Genomic DNA, 17,928 nt, shown 5'->3' with positions numbered 1-17,928 from the left:
TGACATGTTTGGTGTCAAACAGTTCAGCAGAGCTTACTCCTCAATAATTATTAAAAAAACCTTTACATTTATAAACAATATGGCCGCCATATGCAAATGAGTTCTACCATGGTGCAGTAAAATGTCTTTAACACTTATAACTTTTGAATGCTTAACCTGACACTAATACCACTTCAGTCCTTTGATCATTACATGATTCTCAGATACCCTGTCAGTTTAAGTAGACATACACTCCCAGGGGGCGGGGCCAATGCTCGATAGCTGTTTCTCTAGAACCATACAAGCTATCAAGGTCATCCTAGCCAATTATCATCTATGGCCCATGCACTAATGGTACACCAAATGAAAATTTGATATGGACACTTTTGTGGTCACTATTAGCCAATCACATTCCAGCAAGCTTTTAACAGGCGGAATGTTAATCAGGTCAAAACTTATATACTATATACGGGTTATTTATATGCCCTTTTTATGCCTTGTGTTTTTTCAATTTAAGAACTGAATTTGTTTCACCAAATGCGCACTAGAGTGCAGTAAGACACCACATAAAACCTGATGAACACTACAGCTCAATTTATCAAAGCTTTTCAACTAGTTTACTCACACCACTCATCTAGCATTGCCATTATGGTCTTTATGGTCACGCTGGTCACCCAGCTTGGTTATGCTGGCCATCCAGCTTGGTCATGCTGGCCATTCACATTGGTCATTATGGTCCTGCTGGTCATTCAGCTTTGTCCTCATAGTAATGGTGGTCTTCCAGCTTGGTCATACTGGCCAACCACCTTTGCCATGCTGGTCATCCAGTTTGGTCATTATGGTCTTCCAGCTTGGTCAATATGGTCAACAAGTTTGTCATCCAGATTAGTCATGCTGGTAATCTAGCTTGGTCTTCACGGTCATGCTGGTCATCCTCATCCAGTTTGGCGATGCCGGTCAACCGGCAACATGTTTAAAGCCTAACTGGCCTCCAGGGGTCTCTTTGCCTGTAACGCTCGAACCCCGTAAATCGCCGCTTGCGGCTATATTTATTATTATTATTCTTTTTCTCCTGTAAAAACAGTTGTGCAGCCTAAACCGTAAGTCATAGAGAAATGAAACTTGGTAGGTAGATGTAGGATCAGTGCATCTCGGTGGACAACAAAAATGGCACCGATTGGTCAAGTGGTGGCGCTATAAACAAGGAAATTCATTTTTCACAATTTTCTCAATAACTCAAAAACCATAAGACCTACATTCAAAATTCTTTGTTTGATGGATTCCTTGGGTCAATACCTACAACTTTCCAATTTGGACCATGCACTTCCGTCTATATAGATTTTTTGCTAATTTGCATAATATGCAAAACATACTTTTGCGAACTAGTCCTAGGAATTTTGATCAATCCTGGCATGTTTGGTATCAAAACACTCGTGAGAGCATGGCCTTCAATATTCATTAAGAAAAAGTTGAAATTTGTAAACAATATGGCCACCATATGCAAATTAGTCCTTCCGGATATATGCCCCATTCACTTCAATTGTTAAATTTGGAACACTGTTTCTCAGCAACCGTGCAACCTAGCAAGCTGAAACTTTGCATGCAGAATCTGTCATACAGCCTCTAAAGGATGTTCAAAGGGCAACTTAATCAATCAACATGGCTGAACACCATCAGCCAATCAGCATTCAGCAGACATTTTGGCAGGCTGAATGTTGCCCAATCTGGATGACACTTGGCAGTTATGTTCAGGTGGAGACGCTGTAGTGACCTGCAAATTGCTGAAACAATCCGACCACTGGGGGGCGCTGTTCCAACAAATCGAATACATGTCAATCATACTATACTATTTTGACATCTAAATGTTTGTGCCATATTTAGTACAGTGGCTCTGACAAATTTGTCAATACAACTATGTTTAAAAAGTGCTTTGTTTATTCAGAACTGCTAATTGTTTGAAAATAGCAATATTGATACTAGTCTCTGGATATTTGGCCTATCACCGCCATTTCAGACTTGTTGCACACTGTAGAGTCTCTAGGTTAAGATTCAATAAAAACATTTGTGAAAATTTCACATACAATAGTGTCCAGGCATCAAGCAGTCTGAGCGTCCTTGAAATTTTCAACCTAAATTGCTGTAACTCTGCAGTATTTGCTGTAATCTCACAATGTCAAAGACCTCTGTACAATATCACTCTGATGAAGCGCCATTTAATACAGAACTAGATTAAGAATAACTTGACATTACATGTCATATCAGAACATGCACTCCTTTGTGCCTCTTCTCAACATTAATAACAGGTGAAAGACTTTTGATAATTTCTCAATGTGACAGAGTGTCTCCAATTGTGTTACACCTTCTTACACATCACCATCCTATGCTCTAGTAGGCACCATTGTGCCAGTTGCTGTTTGATGAAGCGCCATTTAATTCAGAACTAGATTTAGAATAACTTTGTAATTACATGTCATGTCAGACAATGAACTCATTTGTGTTAATGTAAACTTGTTTGGTAAAACATTTCAGCTTGTTTTGCAAAGGTCAAAAGGTCAATCTGAACACCACTTTGTAAACATTCTGGTTGAAACCACCTGATCAATACCAATAACATGTAGACACATTTTGACTAGATCTAACTCACTTGATGAATATCCTACAAACTTCACTAGATTGACATTACAATTACAATTTACAATTTAAGCACTGATCACGTTGAAAGGCTTCTGCTCAACATTAATAACAGGTGAAAATTTTTTAATAATCTCTAAATGTGACAGGGCATCTCCAATCATATTAGCCCTTTTTACACATCACCATTCAGTTCTCTAGTATGCACCATTGTGCCAGTTGGTGCTTGAACCCGATGATTGCCGCTTGCGGCTATATTTATTATTATTATTATTATTCTTTTTCTCCTGTAAAAACAGTTGTGCAGCCTAAACCGTAAGTCATAGAGAAATGAAACTTGGGAGGTAGATGTAGGATCAGTGCATCTCGGTGGACAACAAAAATGGCACCGATTGGTCAAGTGGTGGCGCTATAAACAAGGAAATTCATTTTTCACAATTTTCTCAATAACTCAAAAACCATAAGACCTACATTCAAAATTCTTTTTTTGATGGATTCCTTGGGTCAATACCAACAACTTTCCAATTTGGACCATGCACTTCCGTCTATATAGATTTTGTGCTAATTTGCATAATATGCAAAACCTACTTTTGCAAACTAGTCCTAGGAATTTTGACCAATCCTGGCATGTTTGGTATCAAAACACTCGTGAGAGCATGCGCTTCAATATTCATTAAGAAAAAGTTGAAATATGTAAACAATATGGCCGCCATATGCAAATTAGTCCTTCCGGATATATGCCCCATTCACTTCAAGAGGTAAATTTGGAGCACTGTTTCTCAGCAACCATGCAACCTAGCAAGTTGAAACTTTGCATGCAGAATCTATCATACAGCCTCTAAAGGATGTTCAAAGGGCAACTTAATCAATCAACATGGCTGAACACCATCAGCCAATCAGCATTCAGCAGACATTTTGGCAAGCTGAATGTTGCCCAATCTGGATGATATTTGGCAGTTATGTTCAGGTGGAGACACTGTAGTGACCTGCAAAGTGCTGAAACAATCCGCCCACTGGGGGGCGCTGTTCCAAAAAAACGAGTATATGTCAATCATGCTGTACTATTTTGACATCTAATTGTTTTTGCCATATTTAGTACAGTGGCTCTGACAAATTTCTCAATACAACTATGTTTAAAAAGTGCTTTGTTCATTCATAATTGCTAATTGTTTGAAAATAGCTATATTGAAACTACTCTCTGGATATTTGGCCTATCACCTCCATTTCAGTCTTGCTGCACACTGTAGAGTCTCTAGGTAAATGTTCATTAAAAACATTTGTGAAAATTTCACATACAATACTCTCCAGGCATCAAGCAATCTGTGCGTCCTTGGAATTTCTAACCTAAATTGCTGTAACTCTGCAGTATTTGCTGTAATCTCACAATGTTAAAGACCTCTGTACAATATCACTCTGATGAAGCGCCATTTAATACAGAACTAGATTAAGAATAACTTGACATTACATGTCATATCAGAACATTCACTCCTTTGTGCCTCTTCTCAACATTAATAACAGGTGAAAGACTTTTGATCATTTTAAATGTGACAGAATGTCTCCAATTGTGTTAGACCTTCTTACACATCACCATCCTATGCTCTAGTAGGCACCATTGTGCTAGTTGGTGCTTGATGAAGCGCCATTTAATTCAGAACTAGATTTATAATAACTTCGTAATTACATGTCACATCAGAACATTCACTCCTTTGTGTTAATTTAAACTTGTTTGGTCAAACATTTCAGCTTGTTCTGCAAAGGTTCAAAGGTCAATCTGAATACCACTTTGTGAACATTCTGGTTGAAGCCACCTGATCAATACCAATAACATGTAGACACCTTTTGACTAGTTCTAACTCACTTAATGAATATCCTACAAAGTTCACTAGATTTACATGTGAATTTAAGCACTGATCAGGTTGAAAGGCCTCTGCTCAACATTAATAACAGGTGAAAAACTTGATAATTTCTAAATGTGACAGGGCATCTCCAATCATATTAGACCTTCTTACACATCACCATTCAATGCTCCAGTAGGCACCATTGTGCAAGTTGGTGCTTGAACCCGATGATTGCCGCTTGCGGCTATATTTTTTATTTAAATCTGGTGAAAAACTCAAACAGTGGTGTGCCTTATTATATTCTATACAATAATATCACCAAATAAAATGTTCATATTGTTGCAGTAGTGTATACTTGAAATTATCATTTGGATTAATTCAATGTTTTGTCACATCACAAAGAATATTATCGAAAAAATACACTTAAAAACATTTTGATATTATTTTAGGGCCTTATCGCCTACGCCTAATACACATACAGTACTTGATCATGGTATATTGAATCCATTCACTTAAAATGGTGAAATCTGGTGTAAATCACTGTATTTATTTAATACTGCAATATACATTGCAGACAAAACATGTACAGCTCTGGACCACTTAAACATGATGAGTTTCTTTGATTTTTCCACAATAAAACCTCTAGAATATAATGAAGAGGAAGGTGGATGATCACAAGCCATCAAACCAAGCTGAACTGCTAGAATTTTTGCACCAGAAGTGGCATAAAGTTGCCCAAAAGCAGTGTGTAAGACTGATGGAGGAGAACATGCATGAAAACTGTGATTAAAAAAACAGATTTATTCTACCAAATCTTGATTTCTGAACTCTTAAAACCTTCTAAATATGAACTTGTTTTCTTTGCATAATTTGAGGTTCCAAAGCTCTGCTTCTTTTTTGTTATTTAGGCCATTTTCCGCATATAAACAGGCAAATTAGAGAAACTGATTCAGAAACTGAAGTGGTCTCTTAATTTTCTCCAGAGCTGTATATACCTATTTACTTGAATGTAGTAAAACACTGGACCACCTTCACAATCCAATCCAATAGACAGTTAATAAATAAATGCTCATTGACTTCTACTCCACTATTTTATCAAGCCAACTAATATCCTGAACTGTTTAAAAAACAGGGGCATTATTGTTTGTGGTAATCGACCGTATGATACAGATGACAGATGGAATACAGGCTGAATGCTGGAAATCCTTCAAGGCTCAGTTATCTCTGTGCAATTATGGTGACATACAATCCATATGAAAGCTACCATGTGGGAGCACTTTATGAGGTTATAAAGAATTGAAATGCTAGGATATCATAATTTCTCTCCTTGACTACCTCCTGTCTTTGTCTCCCCCCTCTCCTGTTTTATTCTCAGTATTTTCCATCTCTCTGCTCCTGCTTCCCTGTTCTTTGTTCTCACTGCGCTCCCTCATTTGTGTTTATTTCTGTCGCTCCCCTAGCCTCCATTCCAGGCTTCATCTTTTATGTTATTTCTCTGTGACCTCCTTAAGATGCTTTCCTCACTTTCTCTCCTTCAAATTCAACTGTTTTGTTTTGCTCAATTTGCTGTTTGACTAATTTACACAATGCTCCATTGTTTGGCCTTATTATTGCTATATCCCTGTTATGTCAGTATTACTATATTATACTTATGGTTATTTTGGCATTATTGTTTCACAATTTTAATAGACTTGAAATAAATAGCTCAACAAAGATGACTTGCTAACAGGCTACCAATGCATATAACCAGCAATAAGCAATGCTAACTGTTGGATTATTAACCTTTAACCTATTTAATGTTAAAGAAAAAAATGTAACTTATTAGCTACACACTAAGAAAAGTAAGTACAGATTTGTACTTAAAAGAGTACAAAGCTTGTCGCTGGGGCTGTACCTTATATTGAGCTACAAAAAAGTACCTTTCAGTGAAAGTCCTTTTTTGTACCCATGGTTTTTTTCAGTATAAATTACAAAGATTATAAACATTATCATCAACTAAATATGGCTCAAAAACTTGATGATCCAAAATTGTCTGGCTTTTAAATTTAAAAATGTGCAATTAAATATATATTGTTTATCAGTACAATGATACAGAATACTGAATGTACCTTTTGTTCGGGTTAAATGGTACAAATCTGTACTTATTGCTGTCAGGAAAGACATTGTACTTCAGAGGGAACACATCTGACCCTGTAAAGACCAATATTGTACCTTTGAGGGTACAATTATGAAGAGTGTACCTTTAAGTACAAAAAAGGACTGATATCGTACCTCTGTTTTTTAGAGTGTACCACAGTTTGTCACATACTCCAGATGCAGTTTATTGGCCAAAACATCCATATATTAGGTCTATTCTTCTGTGGTTTAAAACAAGAAACAGACTAGCTAGGCTAATGCTGCTAAAAACACTGCACTTAGACTGTGGCCAATTCCGTATCATGCCAAAAGAGGTTCTGAATGGGAACACAATAGTTTTCAAAATGTTTCTGCACAGGTATCACGTTTGTTAGTTAGCTAGCTAGTTAGCTAGACGTTGAATAATAAAGTTACTTTGGACTTTGGTAATTTAGCAGGGAACGATACCTACTGGTTATATCTGTTTACTTTTGGTGTTATAGTCTACAATAAGTCATACTGTGTACTTGCTGTCTTTGTTAGCTAGTTAGCCTAGCATATAGCATGTGCTAGGCTAACTAGCTAAAGCTGTTTTCACATTACTTTGCTTTCCACACTGCTGAAAACTGGCCAAATGTGGTTGTGTTGTGCCTGCTGCTGAGGCCAAGGGTGGTCTGCTGATAATAGGCGGGGTTTCGAAAACACGTGACGTCTGCCACCAGTGTTTTGGTGTGTGGTGTAGCTACAGCATTTTTCAGCCACGCTTGTAGTTATGAAACTACAATTTCATAAATAACATGAATAATTATGAAATTTACAGCTGACTAAAGTCAACTACATTTTAATTCAGTTCAGAACTAGACTCATACCTTTCAGCTTTAGCTGGTGTATAGCTGGGTTTAATCATATTCGTGTTGTCCAATTTAACAAAAAGAAAAACTACTTTGCATAACAGTAAGCTCCTTGTTTATTCTTTCTTTGATGCATATCAAAAGGAAAGAAGACAACATGATTGGTTGAGACTTGAATGAATCAGAAAATAATAAATAATGATTCGAATAATGCTTTGACTGAGAGATTCAATAAAACCTCTTGTCTACGTCTCTTTGTATCTTCTTTTGATGCAGTCTGCTGACGGATCTCTTCATATTACAATCTGTGGCTTTGACAAATACCCTGACTAGCGCACTCTCAGAGCAGAATGCTAAGAGCTTGTGCTTTCAGTAATGCTCTTTGCATTATTTACAGACGGTCAATAATGTTTTCTTTCATCAAGAAGTGGGGCCAAGTTCACTATGCGTCACTCACACACTGAAAAAGGATTAAACACTGCAGTTGACATCAGATTCAGTTGCTATTCAACTAGAAGAAATATAACCTAGAGCTTATAATAGATGAAAAGACAACTACTGAGGAGCAGATTTATGTAGGTTACGCAACAGCTATATATGCATTTTGATCTATACATATACCTATAAATACCTATAAGTAGGCCTGTTACGATAATTTTTGTTTGCAAACAATATTTTGTCCCAGAAATTATTGCAATAAACGATATTGTTGGCTTTCCTTCCTGTTTACAGACCTTATTTTGGAACCTGAAAAGTTCCAACTTGAACCTAAAGTAGGTTGTAGTAGGTTCTTCAGTGTGTACTATATATACATATTGCGAAGTGCAGAGACATTGCAAGCAAGCAATATAAACGGCTTACATGGTTAATATTTGCCCTTTACCTTTCTTATGTTACATTTCTTTCAAAAAGTGCTACTCTTTTTTTTATTAGTTTTTTAATAAAATGTAAAAGAAAATGAATTAAACTCAAGATATGAGTAGAAAATTTGTTTAGTTTCAAATTTACAAATGAAGCAATGTTTATTAGCCCTTGGCCAAACATACTGTATGTAATATAAATGTGTAGGGGGGGGGGGGGGTGTACAGTGTGTGTTTATCAAAAATGTGTTTTGATATATGTTTTTCACAAAAAATGAGCCAATGCCAATGAGTTGTGAGTTAGAAAAAGTATTTTTTTTGTATCATTCGATGAAAAATGAAAACGGGTCCCACAGACCCGAACACCACACAAGGGTTAAGTTTGTTTTGGCTGTTGATAGAGAGCATGTTTCCTAATAAAGGTGCAGCCACGCCCACAGTCACAATATATGTAAGTGCCTTTTGTAAATGCAAACACAAAGGACGATTTCACGATTATTAAAATGATGTTCATTTATTGAACGATAAGTCGATAATGTAGTTATTGTGACAGGCCTACCTATAAGTATTTATTAGAGCTTATTCCATACTAGCAGAGGTGAAAAGGCATGGCAATGTTAGTACTTAATGCACATTTTGATGTCCAATTTGGATGGGCCACTAATCATATTGGGTGGGTCTATTAGTACCATTATCATGTATTCATCACATCATAACGTTACTTTACTAGGGGTGGTAATCAAAGGCCATCTCAAGATACAATACTATAATGATATGGTGGCACATGATACTGTAATTCTTTGATACTCAATATATTGCAAGACTATTCTCTACAATACTTTACAGCATCTAGGTTCATTAAAATGATACCTATTTACAAGCAAATAGCTTACATTTTATATAAATTGTCTTATAGAGTTTAGAGCGCCTATGTTTCAATGTTTCAATAAAAATAAAGCTGGTAAGACTGCTGAGACATGCATTTCTACTGACTGTTGACATGGTATTTCACAACTTAATTAACAACCCTTAGGAGGCAATATTGTTTGGTATATTCTCGTAAATGTCATTGACTTAATTGAATTTTTTTAATTACAGTTCACCTTTCCCTCATCACCTTCCCCACTACTGGTATGATATGGTTGTATCTCTCAGTGTTATCTCACACAAAAATAATACATTAGGTTCCTGAAATGTAATGTTTTATCCTTTAACATACTTCAAATATATATTTACTATGGCTCTTTTGAATTAAGACACCACACTAATTCTGGATTTTGCTAATTGTTATATTTCAGAATACAAAATATGCTGAAGTCTGTGTTTGGTTACACTTTTTTACATTTAAAATTAAAAATATATATGAGTTTGGCTATTTTGTAGCCTATCGTTTGGAATAACTCGTCCTTTGACTAAATAAAAGATTTTAAAATGTGCAGCTTTATAACAGCTTTGCATTCAAATGTCAACAGTCAACAACAACCACAGAATGCAAAAAAAATAAATGTCATCTTGTTCACCAAACTAAACCAACATTTCCTATCTTCAGAAAAGGTTATTTGTGCAAATAATCAACTGAGCATGAACATGGCCTTTTTAGATGTCCAGACAAACCAGTAGAAATGAAAAATAGAATTATGACAGAGCAGCGGTGCATTCATTCTGCACAAATAATCACTAAATTAATAAGCGGGGCTTTGTGGAAAGTCAATGGAGTCTAGACTGTTTCCTAAACTAACTGATGCAGTCAAGGTCATAAAAACCATGAACCTAACTCGCAGCGCTCCATGTGTGTGTGTGTGTGTGTATGTGTGTGTGTTTATTAGGGAGATTGGATTTCTCTGATTGACTATCGTTGAATGTTGAGTCATCTTTGTTGAGGTTACATGAGCAGACACACTGTCTCTGCTTTTAGAGAGAGAGAGGGGGGTGCGAGAGAGAGCTAGAGAAAGGGAGAGAGAGAGAGGTAGAGAGAGAAAGAGAGAGAGAGAGAGCTAGAGAGAGAAAGAAAGAGCTAGAGAAAGAGAGAGGAAGTGAAAAAGGGAGAGAGAGAAAGAAACAGGATGAGATAAATAAACAAAGTGAAAACGAAAAAGAGACAATTGAGAGTGAGACACAAAGAGACAAATAGAAAGAGTTAAATAGACATATCTATAAATCTCTCTATAGTAAATTGTATGATAAATAGCCCAATATAAATTCTCCAGAAAGACGTGTAAAGAATTGTGTATACAGTATGTTCTATTACAAGTTAAGAGGGCCTTTATCTTTTTTTTGTAAATGGCCAGTTTGTGATTTTTTGAGGTTTGAAGTAGGGAGTGATTGAAGTAGAGAGCAATCATGTAATTGTGGAATTTGGTTTGGTCCACAAAGGAATCATCTTATATTAATTATTCTCCCTTTAATCAGATTCATATAAATTATTAATACACATTAATAAGTGTGCTGCATTTTCTGCAATGTGAGAATCCAATTCTGAGGCTTAAGGGTTAATATTTTGGGCGTAACCAAGCAACCTCAGGTTCAGCCGCCGACAAAAGTCAGCAGGGATTTTTTTTTGCTAATTATCCAGAGGTTTCTCTGCACATCCCTGACAGCCAGACAGCAGGGAGAGGGGACTGGGGTGGGGGTTAGTGGAGGACAAGAGAGGAAACAGGGACGTAATCACAGAGCAGAGCCAGACACGGCTCCAGGCAGCCACACACACAGTCAAACAGCTTCTGTGTCTGCACTGTTGAATATGGTAATTCAAAGGAATACTTCAGCATTTTCCAACGTTGTCTCTGTCTGCTTAATCTGTGTTGTGTGGTCGATTACCACAGAATAATGATTCTGCTGCATTTCCATGTATTTGATACATTTGAAACACCAAATATCTGATACATACCCAAACCAAACCAAAACAATAAGTAATACTTGCTGAAATACACCATAAATCATTTTTAAAAATAATTTTAGCCTTTAGCCTTGAAGCTTTAAAGCAGTACAAGTACCAGGCACTGTTTAAAAATTGGCAATCTTGTTTAAGAAAATAAATTTGTGGATAAGCAATGACATTTTTATAGCTTCTAGTGTTAGGGGGTGTCAAATCCATGTTGATTTGCTGTTAGTTTTATATTATTTTTCAAAAAACATGGATGTATGGATGGATTGATCAATGAACAGATGGATAGATAAACTACATGAATGTCAAAAGTCCAACTTAACTTTTTTTTGCAAAGTTGACATCTATACCATATCCATTAAAATGGAATGTCTTGGTTCAGCTTGTAACTCTAGCTTTAAATATTTAAAATCCATCATAAATCGCCTCTAGAGTTATACAGAAGATACAGTGTCAAGCACTCATATTCAGCTTACCTCGCACATCAGCAGAAAACCTGGCAGAGTGTCGAGAAACAAAAAGCTTCAGCTCCTGGTCCAGGTTGCAATCGATGAGATTTGTGTCCCACGAACGAATTCCTGTAAAAAAGCAAATTAATAAAAATAAGACATGTTTTCACTGTGATAATATACAAATAAGCTATTTTAATCATTCAGTTCAATCGTAATCTAATTTTATCTGAGGAAATGAAGGCTGAACTATTTCATTTCATCATTTGATCACAGGCAAAAAAGCACTGTGCATTTAATCCAGGAGCAAATCAATATTTGGAAATATCCATATGATGTTCTTTCCCTGGCACTTTCCTGCGAAGTCATAATCAATAACATTTCGTATTTCTGCTGCTTGCCAGCTGCACAAGACTTATACTTCAAAAGCGCTGTTTTTTTTGCAGGCCATAAGTCACATTGTAATTGCCCAATAATTATATGAAGAAATAATAATTAAGAATTAGAATCGATTTTTTTTTGTTCATGAAAAGGTAAAATAACTGCTATTTATTCTTAACAATTCTTAACAATATATTCTTAACAATAATTAAGAATATATTTAGATAATAGGTTTGAGGTCCCCAATCGACTGATTATAATGCTTAAAATACATCGAAAAAGCATTATAGTATATAGAATATAGAAAAACAAGGATATTACAGCTAACAGTGACAGAACATAAAAGCATATCAAAAAGAAAGTTTTAAAGTTTAAACTTTAAATTTGAATTAAATTATTATCTTAAGCAGTCCTAATTAGGGTATTTTATACAGCTTAGCCTAAAGTAGTTAATATAAATAAATCAACAGAATGTTATTTCTCAAACAAATACCACAATCAAAATGTATTAAAAATAACATGCTGTTATTAGTTAGAATGTCCCATTAAAATGGTTTCCTATTAAGAGCATATCACCTAAATGTGGGGCATGCCCCAAATACAACATTGTACTCTTCTTCTATCACAGTAAAACTATTATTACCTGTCATAGGCAGAGATGCATATGATCTACTGAATAAAACGCATGTTGGTGTTTAGAGTAATGCTCACTTGATTAGCTATTATTATTATTTACTACTATAGCATGTGTCCCTCTGCTTCTATGACCTTTAAGCCACACCCAATGCCACCCAAAGACACAAAAACTGTGCCATTGTTCACATCCTCATACACCACAAGCCAAGTCATTAAACCATCTAAAGCAGTTACTTTCTGCAGCAACATCCCACTACTTTTATTCTAGGTGGAGGATAACAGAAGATTCTCACACAAAAACATAAAACACCTAATCCTGAGGATTAATAACATACTAATGAGGACCAGGAGGGTCTTTAGCCCTTGACCTTCACATAAATAGCAGCAGCTAGGCTAACACTGAGTCATTCACTGAACAACAACAACAAAGAAAGAGAGAATGAAGGCCTTTTCACACCCTCACACACCACAATCCAAGATATTAAACCACATAGATCTAAATCTGCTATCTGAAGTAGTTACTTACTTGGTAAGGTTGGTGATGATTCTGTCATGAAAACATAAAGCATGCAATCCCAAAGATGGATAAAATATGAATGTTAACCAGAAGAACCTTTATTAAGAATCTTAGCCCTTCACTTCCACAAAACAGCAGCTAAGCTAATACTAACAATAATAGGGCTGCAACAATCAGCTAACTACAAAATAACAATTAAAATGTGTTGACACTTGTAACTGCACAAAGTGTCTCGGGCCGAAACACTTACAAACAGTTCACACTCATTTCAGTCTCTGTCACCAAAAGTGCCCAAACACAAGAGATTATAAATTTTTCCAGTAAATACTTTCCCTTACCCCAATTTAAAAGTCCTCTAGACATTTGGGCCTTCAAATCCCACATTTAGGCGTTTTAAATCAGTTTGAAATAATAGAGAAAGCAAAAAAGAGCATGAAAAGCATGGAAGAAATAATCACAGACCAATCAACTAATCAGAAAAATAATCAACAGATTAGTCAAATATCAAATACCAACTAGAGTATACTTTAACGTTTCTTATCATTTAAGCACTTTCTAACATTCCCCAGTATCACCAGTGTTAATTTCCTTAACAAAAACAATGATAAAAATTATTTGTTGACAACCTTTTTTTGAGACAAAACTGAGATAAGAACCTAATAAATAGCAATAGTTTAAACAAAAACTATGACGAAATAACGAATAAGGAATAAATGAAAATGTCATAGACTGGTGAATGGGGAAGTTATTTACTTACTAATTTAATACATTTTACTACATTTTTTTTAAATGATCAGCTCTCCAGTTGGGATACATCCAGCTATATATAGGATATTTACCTTTCAAACTAAACATTTAATGCTCACCCTTTTGTTATACTGTGCAATAATAGGCTACCACAACTGTGAGAAATATGCAGTATTTATTTATAATATTTAAATTGTATTGTATTGTATTGACTCATTATTATTAGCCTATACATTATTCTAGTGAGCTTTAACCCTTTCAGAGCAGAATTATCTCCAATGATGGACACAAATGTAAGAATGCTGTTTTCTGTCTGTACTGCACAGAATACAATTTATATAGCACATAAATCTAATTAACTGAATATTGAAGTTTTTTTCATGTTCGTTGCATTGGAAGCCTGTATGTAAAGCCGCCTTTAGGTTGTGTTGGAAATATTGTATTTACGAGATGAAAGCACATAAATGCCACCATAAACTCGTATTTACCAGTGGGAAACTCTTTTTTAGATAAGCCCAGAGTTTCCCAGTTGGGGGTGTGTCAGTAAAAGGAGGTCAATAAATTAATGCAGACAGTTCGTATTGTAACCTGCTTATACTTCTGTTATTGCTACAACTCTTGAACACTTGCAGGTTGTTATTAGCTAACTAATAAAATCACTAGCATTACATGAAAAAAGCGTAAACGCCTATAAAAAATCACTTACCTAATGCGTGTCTTATTTGCTTTATTTTCTTGAAGTAGATAAAATATATGAACCTCCTGTTTTTTTTACACCAAAAATATAAACAAAAGTATTTTCCTAATGGCATCTATTTCCATTCGACCAAAAAACACTGGAATGCATGTCACATAGTAATTACGACCTCGAACCTTGTAAGTAGGAATTTCCAAACCTGCACGCAGCATAATATTTTATATTTCAACGTGACTAAAGGTGTTCTAAATCACATTAAATTAGTAAAATTAGCTGTTAATTCCCCTCAATGAATCTAGTACTACTGCTTGTCCAGTGCAGTGGATGAGCTCAAGCTACTGTTTTTTATTGGTTTATAAACTGGTTAATTGGCTAGTTTATGGCTTATTCTGATGGACAGCAGCTCTCAAATAGTGTTACATGCAAACAATAAAGAAAATACATGATGTCAATTGCAATGGATGCAGGGTCTGAAAGGGTTAAAGCCCGTATAGTGATTTTGTTTCCTTTTCCACAGCCTCTGTGTTTTCCTAGTTCATTGTCAGCAAGGCCTAAAATCAATGAGCCTGGCTCGTATCTCTATCAGTGAGGGGAGAAAAGCGAAACGCCCTTTTTCCCCGTGCTGGAAAAGGCCCTCCTGACTTTCCGTAGGGACCGCAGTGCGGACCGCGCCACGCCTACATGCCGGTGCTGGAGGAGAGGACAGACAGGAGGAGAGGAGCAGAGGAGAGGGAGATGGCTGCTTCTAACTACAGCAGCTGTGTTTCTGGGGTCATAATGGACATTATACCGTATATATGAGCGCACAGACACTTTACCAAACATTGGGTGCACTTAAAATCACACAATGCGCTTTATTGCAGGTGTTTATAGTCTTTAAAGGCCAACACACCTGTGACGGAGCTGGTTTGTTAGCTGTTGCTTTGTCCCAGCATTGTCTACAGTAGCCTGTATAGCATGTATATACATACAACTGCCCCCCCCCCCCCCTTCCGTCCTCCTCTCTCCTCCTCCTCCTCCTCCTCCTCTCTCTCTCCTCCCCTCTTCATCCACCACCAGTAACTACCATCCTTATAAATATAAGCGTGCTGCTGAATCATGCTACGTTTGGGGAGGAGGGGGAGTGTTGGGGCTCAGTCAGTGCAGGCAGATAAAACACTGCGTCACACCTCATTATTCTTTTCTGTTCTGTTGTTGAGATTTGAGATGAACAGGCCAAAAAAAAAAAAAAAAAAAAAAAAAAATATATATATATATATATATATATATATATATATATATAAAAGGAATGGGGGAGGGGTTGGTGAGGTTGTATGAGGTGGTGGCGTGATGGCTATGGCAGTGCAGTGATCAGAGAGGTCCAGCAGTAACGTAGTTAGCTGAGGGAGGTAAATTAGGGAGGGGCTGCGGATGGGTGGTCGCACTTTTACAGCTAGTTTTTCTTTTTAAGTTTTGAGACGAGCATAAATAATCAGAGAATGAGTTTTTTTTGCCCACGTGTGACTAGACAGATAAACCGACAGATGGATAGAAAGATATATATTTTTTATTTTCATAAATAAATCAGTACAACCAAATTAAGTAGATATCAATCCCAACTGGTGTTCGTTGTGTTTGAACATACGACAGCAATGAAATAAAGACTTATATATATATATATATATATATATGAAAATCAAAGAAGGTACGAGTGCAACATTGATATTAAATATGGCTAAATATGTATAGTAGCTGATTAAAATATAAAAATTAAATGCAAAGTATTGGGAAAGTGAATGAATGACATGACAAGAATGAATGACTATGAAAACTATTTAGTTATATGACTATATGTAAACAAGAGTAGACATACTGATTAAATTAGGTTTTTAAGCAAAAACGTGCTTTTTTTGCTTAATTTCGCACTGTTTTAGCCACAAAACTTGATCGATAACGATTCTAAACAGCTTGAACTCACTTTGTACCTGAACTCTCCGTTCCACCTTAAAAGCTGCAGCAGTTCCATTACAGCGCCGGAGACCCACCAGAGGCGCTATAATGGAACTGCTGCATCATTTTAAGGTGGACCGGACAATTCCAATCCGAAGTGAGTTCAATCTGCTCCAAGCCTCTAACAGTGACTTATTTACTTTATTATAGCCAAAAGTGTGCACACAAACACTAGACCCAGCAGCCCTTACCTTTCTCTATATCTGCAATGGCACATTTAAGATGCTCGGCCGTCACCAGCTCCCCAACGACCACCAACAAGTAAAACCTGCCGTCATCGAAGTGGTGCGTTGAGGCCGTGGTGGGCGATGCCATGCTGCCGGCTCTGGTGCCGCTGTCCCCGCAGAAGGACTCGGCGGTGTCCGCTGATGCCACGAGCGTTGCCATCCTCGCGCGCGTGCACACAAACGCACACTCACATCCACACGCACTCTCGCACGCGCACTTTGCTCTCACTCACCCCACCCCACACACACGGCACGAGGAAAACTGCTGCCGGTGACCGGGCGAACAGCAGCAGGGCGCTCTATAGGAGGGGTCTGGGCTTTTATACCACCACACACCAGCAGACAGACAGACACACACTGACACACACACTAACACACACACACAGACATGATGGTGTCACAGTGGCGAGGATGGGGGAGCCTGCTCAGTAGCTCCCTCACTCAGCTGATGAACTGATGAGCTGATGTCATCCTCCAAAATCCCACCAGCAGCTCATCAAGACCAGGCAATGGATGAGTGGCCTACCTTCTCATGTTGTTTCTTAGTTGACCAGGTATTGGTTCCCCTTTTGAGTGTGTTTTTTTTTTTTTTTTGCTGAATTGTTTTATGAAGTCTTGCATTATATAATACACATTCATTGACACACACAACACACTAAGAAAAATAGGTACGTATTAGAGTACCTTTAAAGAGTGCCTTTCAGTTGATATATTTTTTCACACGTGTTTTTTATACCAGTAAAGATTATAAAGATTATTAACTGAATATGTGTCAAGAACGTGATGATCCAAAAGGAAAAAAGAATTGGTGTTGTGTCGAAATCTGACTCCCCTATGGACACAAACGCTTAAATTGGGAAATCATTTTTTTACTCTTACAATAGAGTAACGCCCTAATTAAGAATATAAATAAAACAATCTGAGGATAATCTTTTAATCTCATATTATTGCAGAGGGTGCATGTGTGCAAAGGGAAGTCTGATTCTGAAAGAGAGCTAGAATGCGTCACAACACCTGGAAAACAATCATAACTATAAATAACATTCTACAAACCATTTAATATGATGGCAGGATGTAATAAAGTTTTTTTAGTCCACTCACTAAACTGCAGTGTGAAACTAAAACTA

General features: G+C 36.7%; 1 protein-coding gene across 1 annotated transcript in view; it reads right to left on the bottom strand.

Annotated features, from left to right (window-relative positions):
* Positions 1 to 17,188, bottom strand: part of map1b (microtubule-associated protein 1B) — a 47,056-nt gene extending 29,868 nt beyond the window's left edge. Inside the window, exons 1-2 of the mRNA XM_007259619.4 lie at positions 16,766 to 17,188; positions 11,635 to 11,736 (exon numbers count right to left, since the gene is read on the bottom strand). Of these exons, the coding sequence (XP_007259681.3) occupies positions 11,635 to 11,736; positions 16,766 to 16,961 (298 nt within the window). The 5' untranslated portion in view covers positions 16,962 to 17,188. The remainder of the gene's footprint in view (positions 1 to 11,634; positions 11,737 to 16,765) is intronic.
* Positions 17,189 to 17,928: the final 740 nt, after the last annotated feature.

Source organism: Astyanax mexicanus, chromosome 1, assembly GCF_023375975.1.
Source record: "Astyanax mexicanus isolate ESR-SI-001 chromosome 1, AstMex3_surface, whole genome shotgun sequence".
In the NCBI taxonomy this organism is placed as follows: Eukaryota; Metazoa; Chordata; class Actinopteri; order Characiformes; family Acestrorhamphidae; genus Astyanax; species Astyanax mexicanus.
Note: the sequence above shows the minus strand (reverse complement) of the source record. Positions and strands in the feature narration are given on the sequence as shown.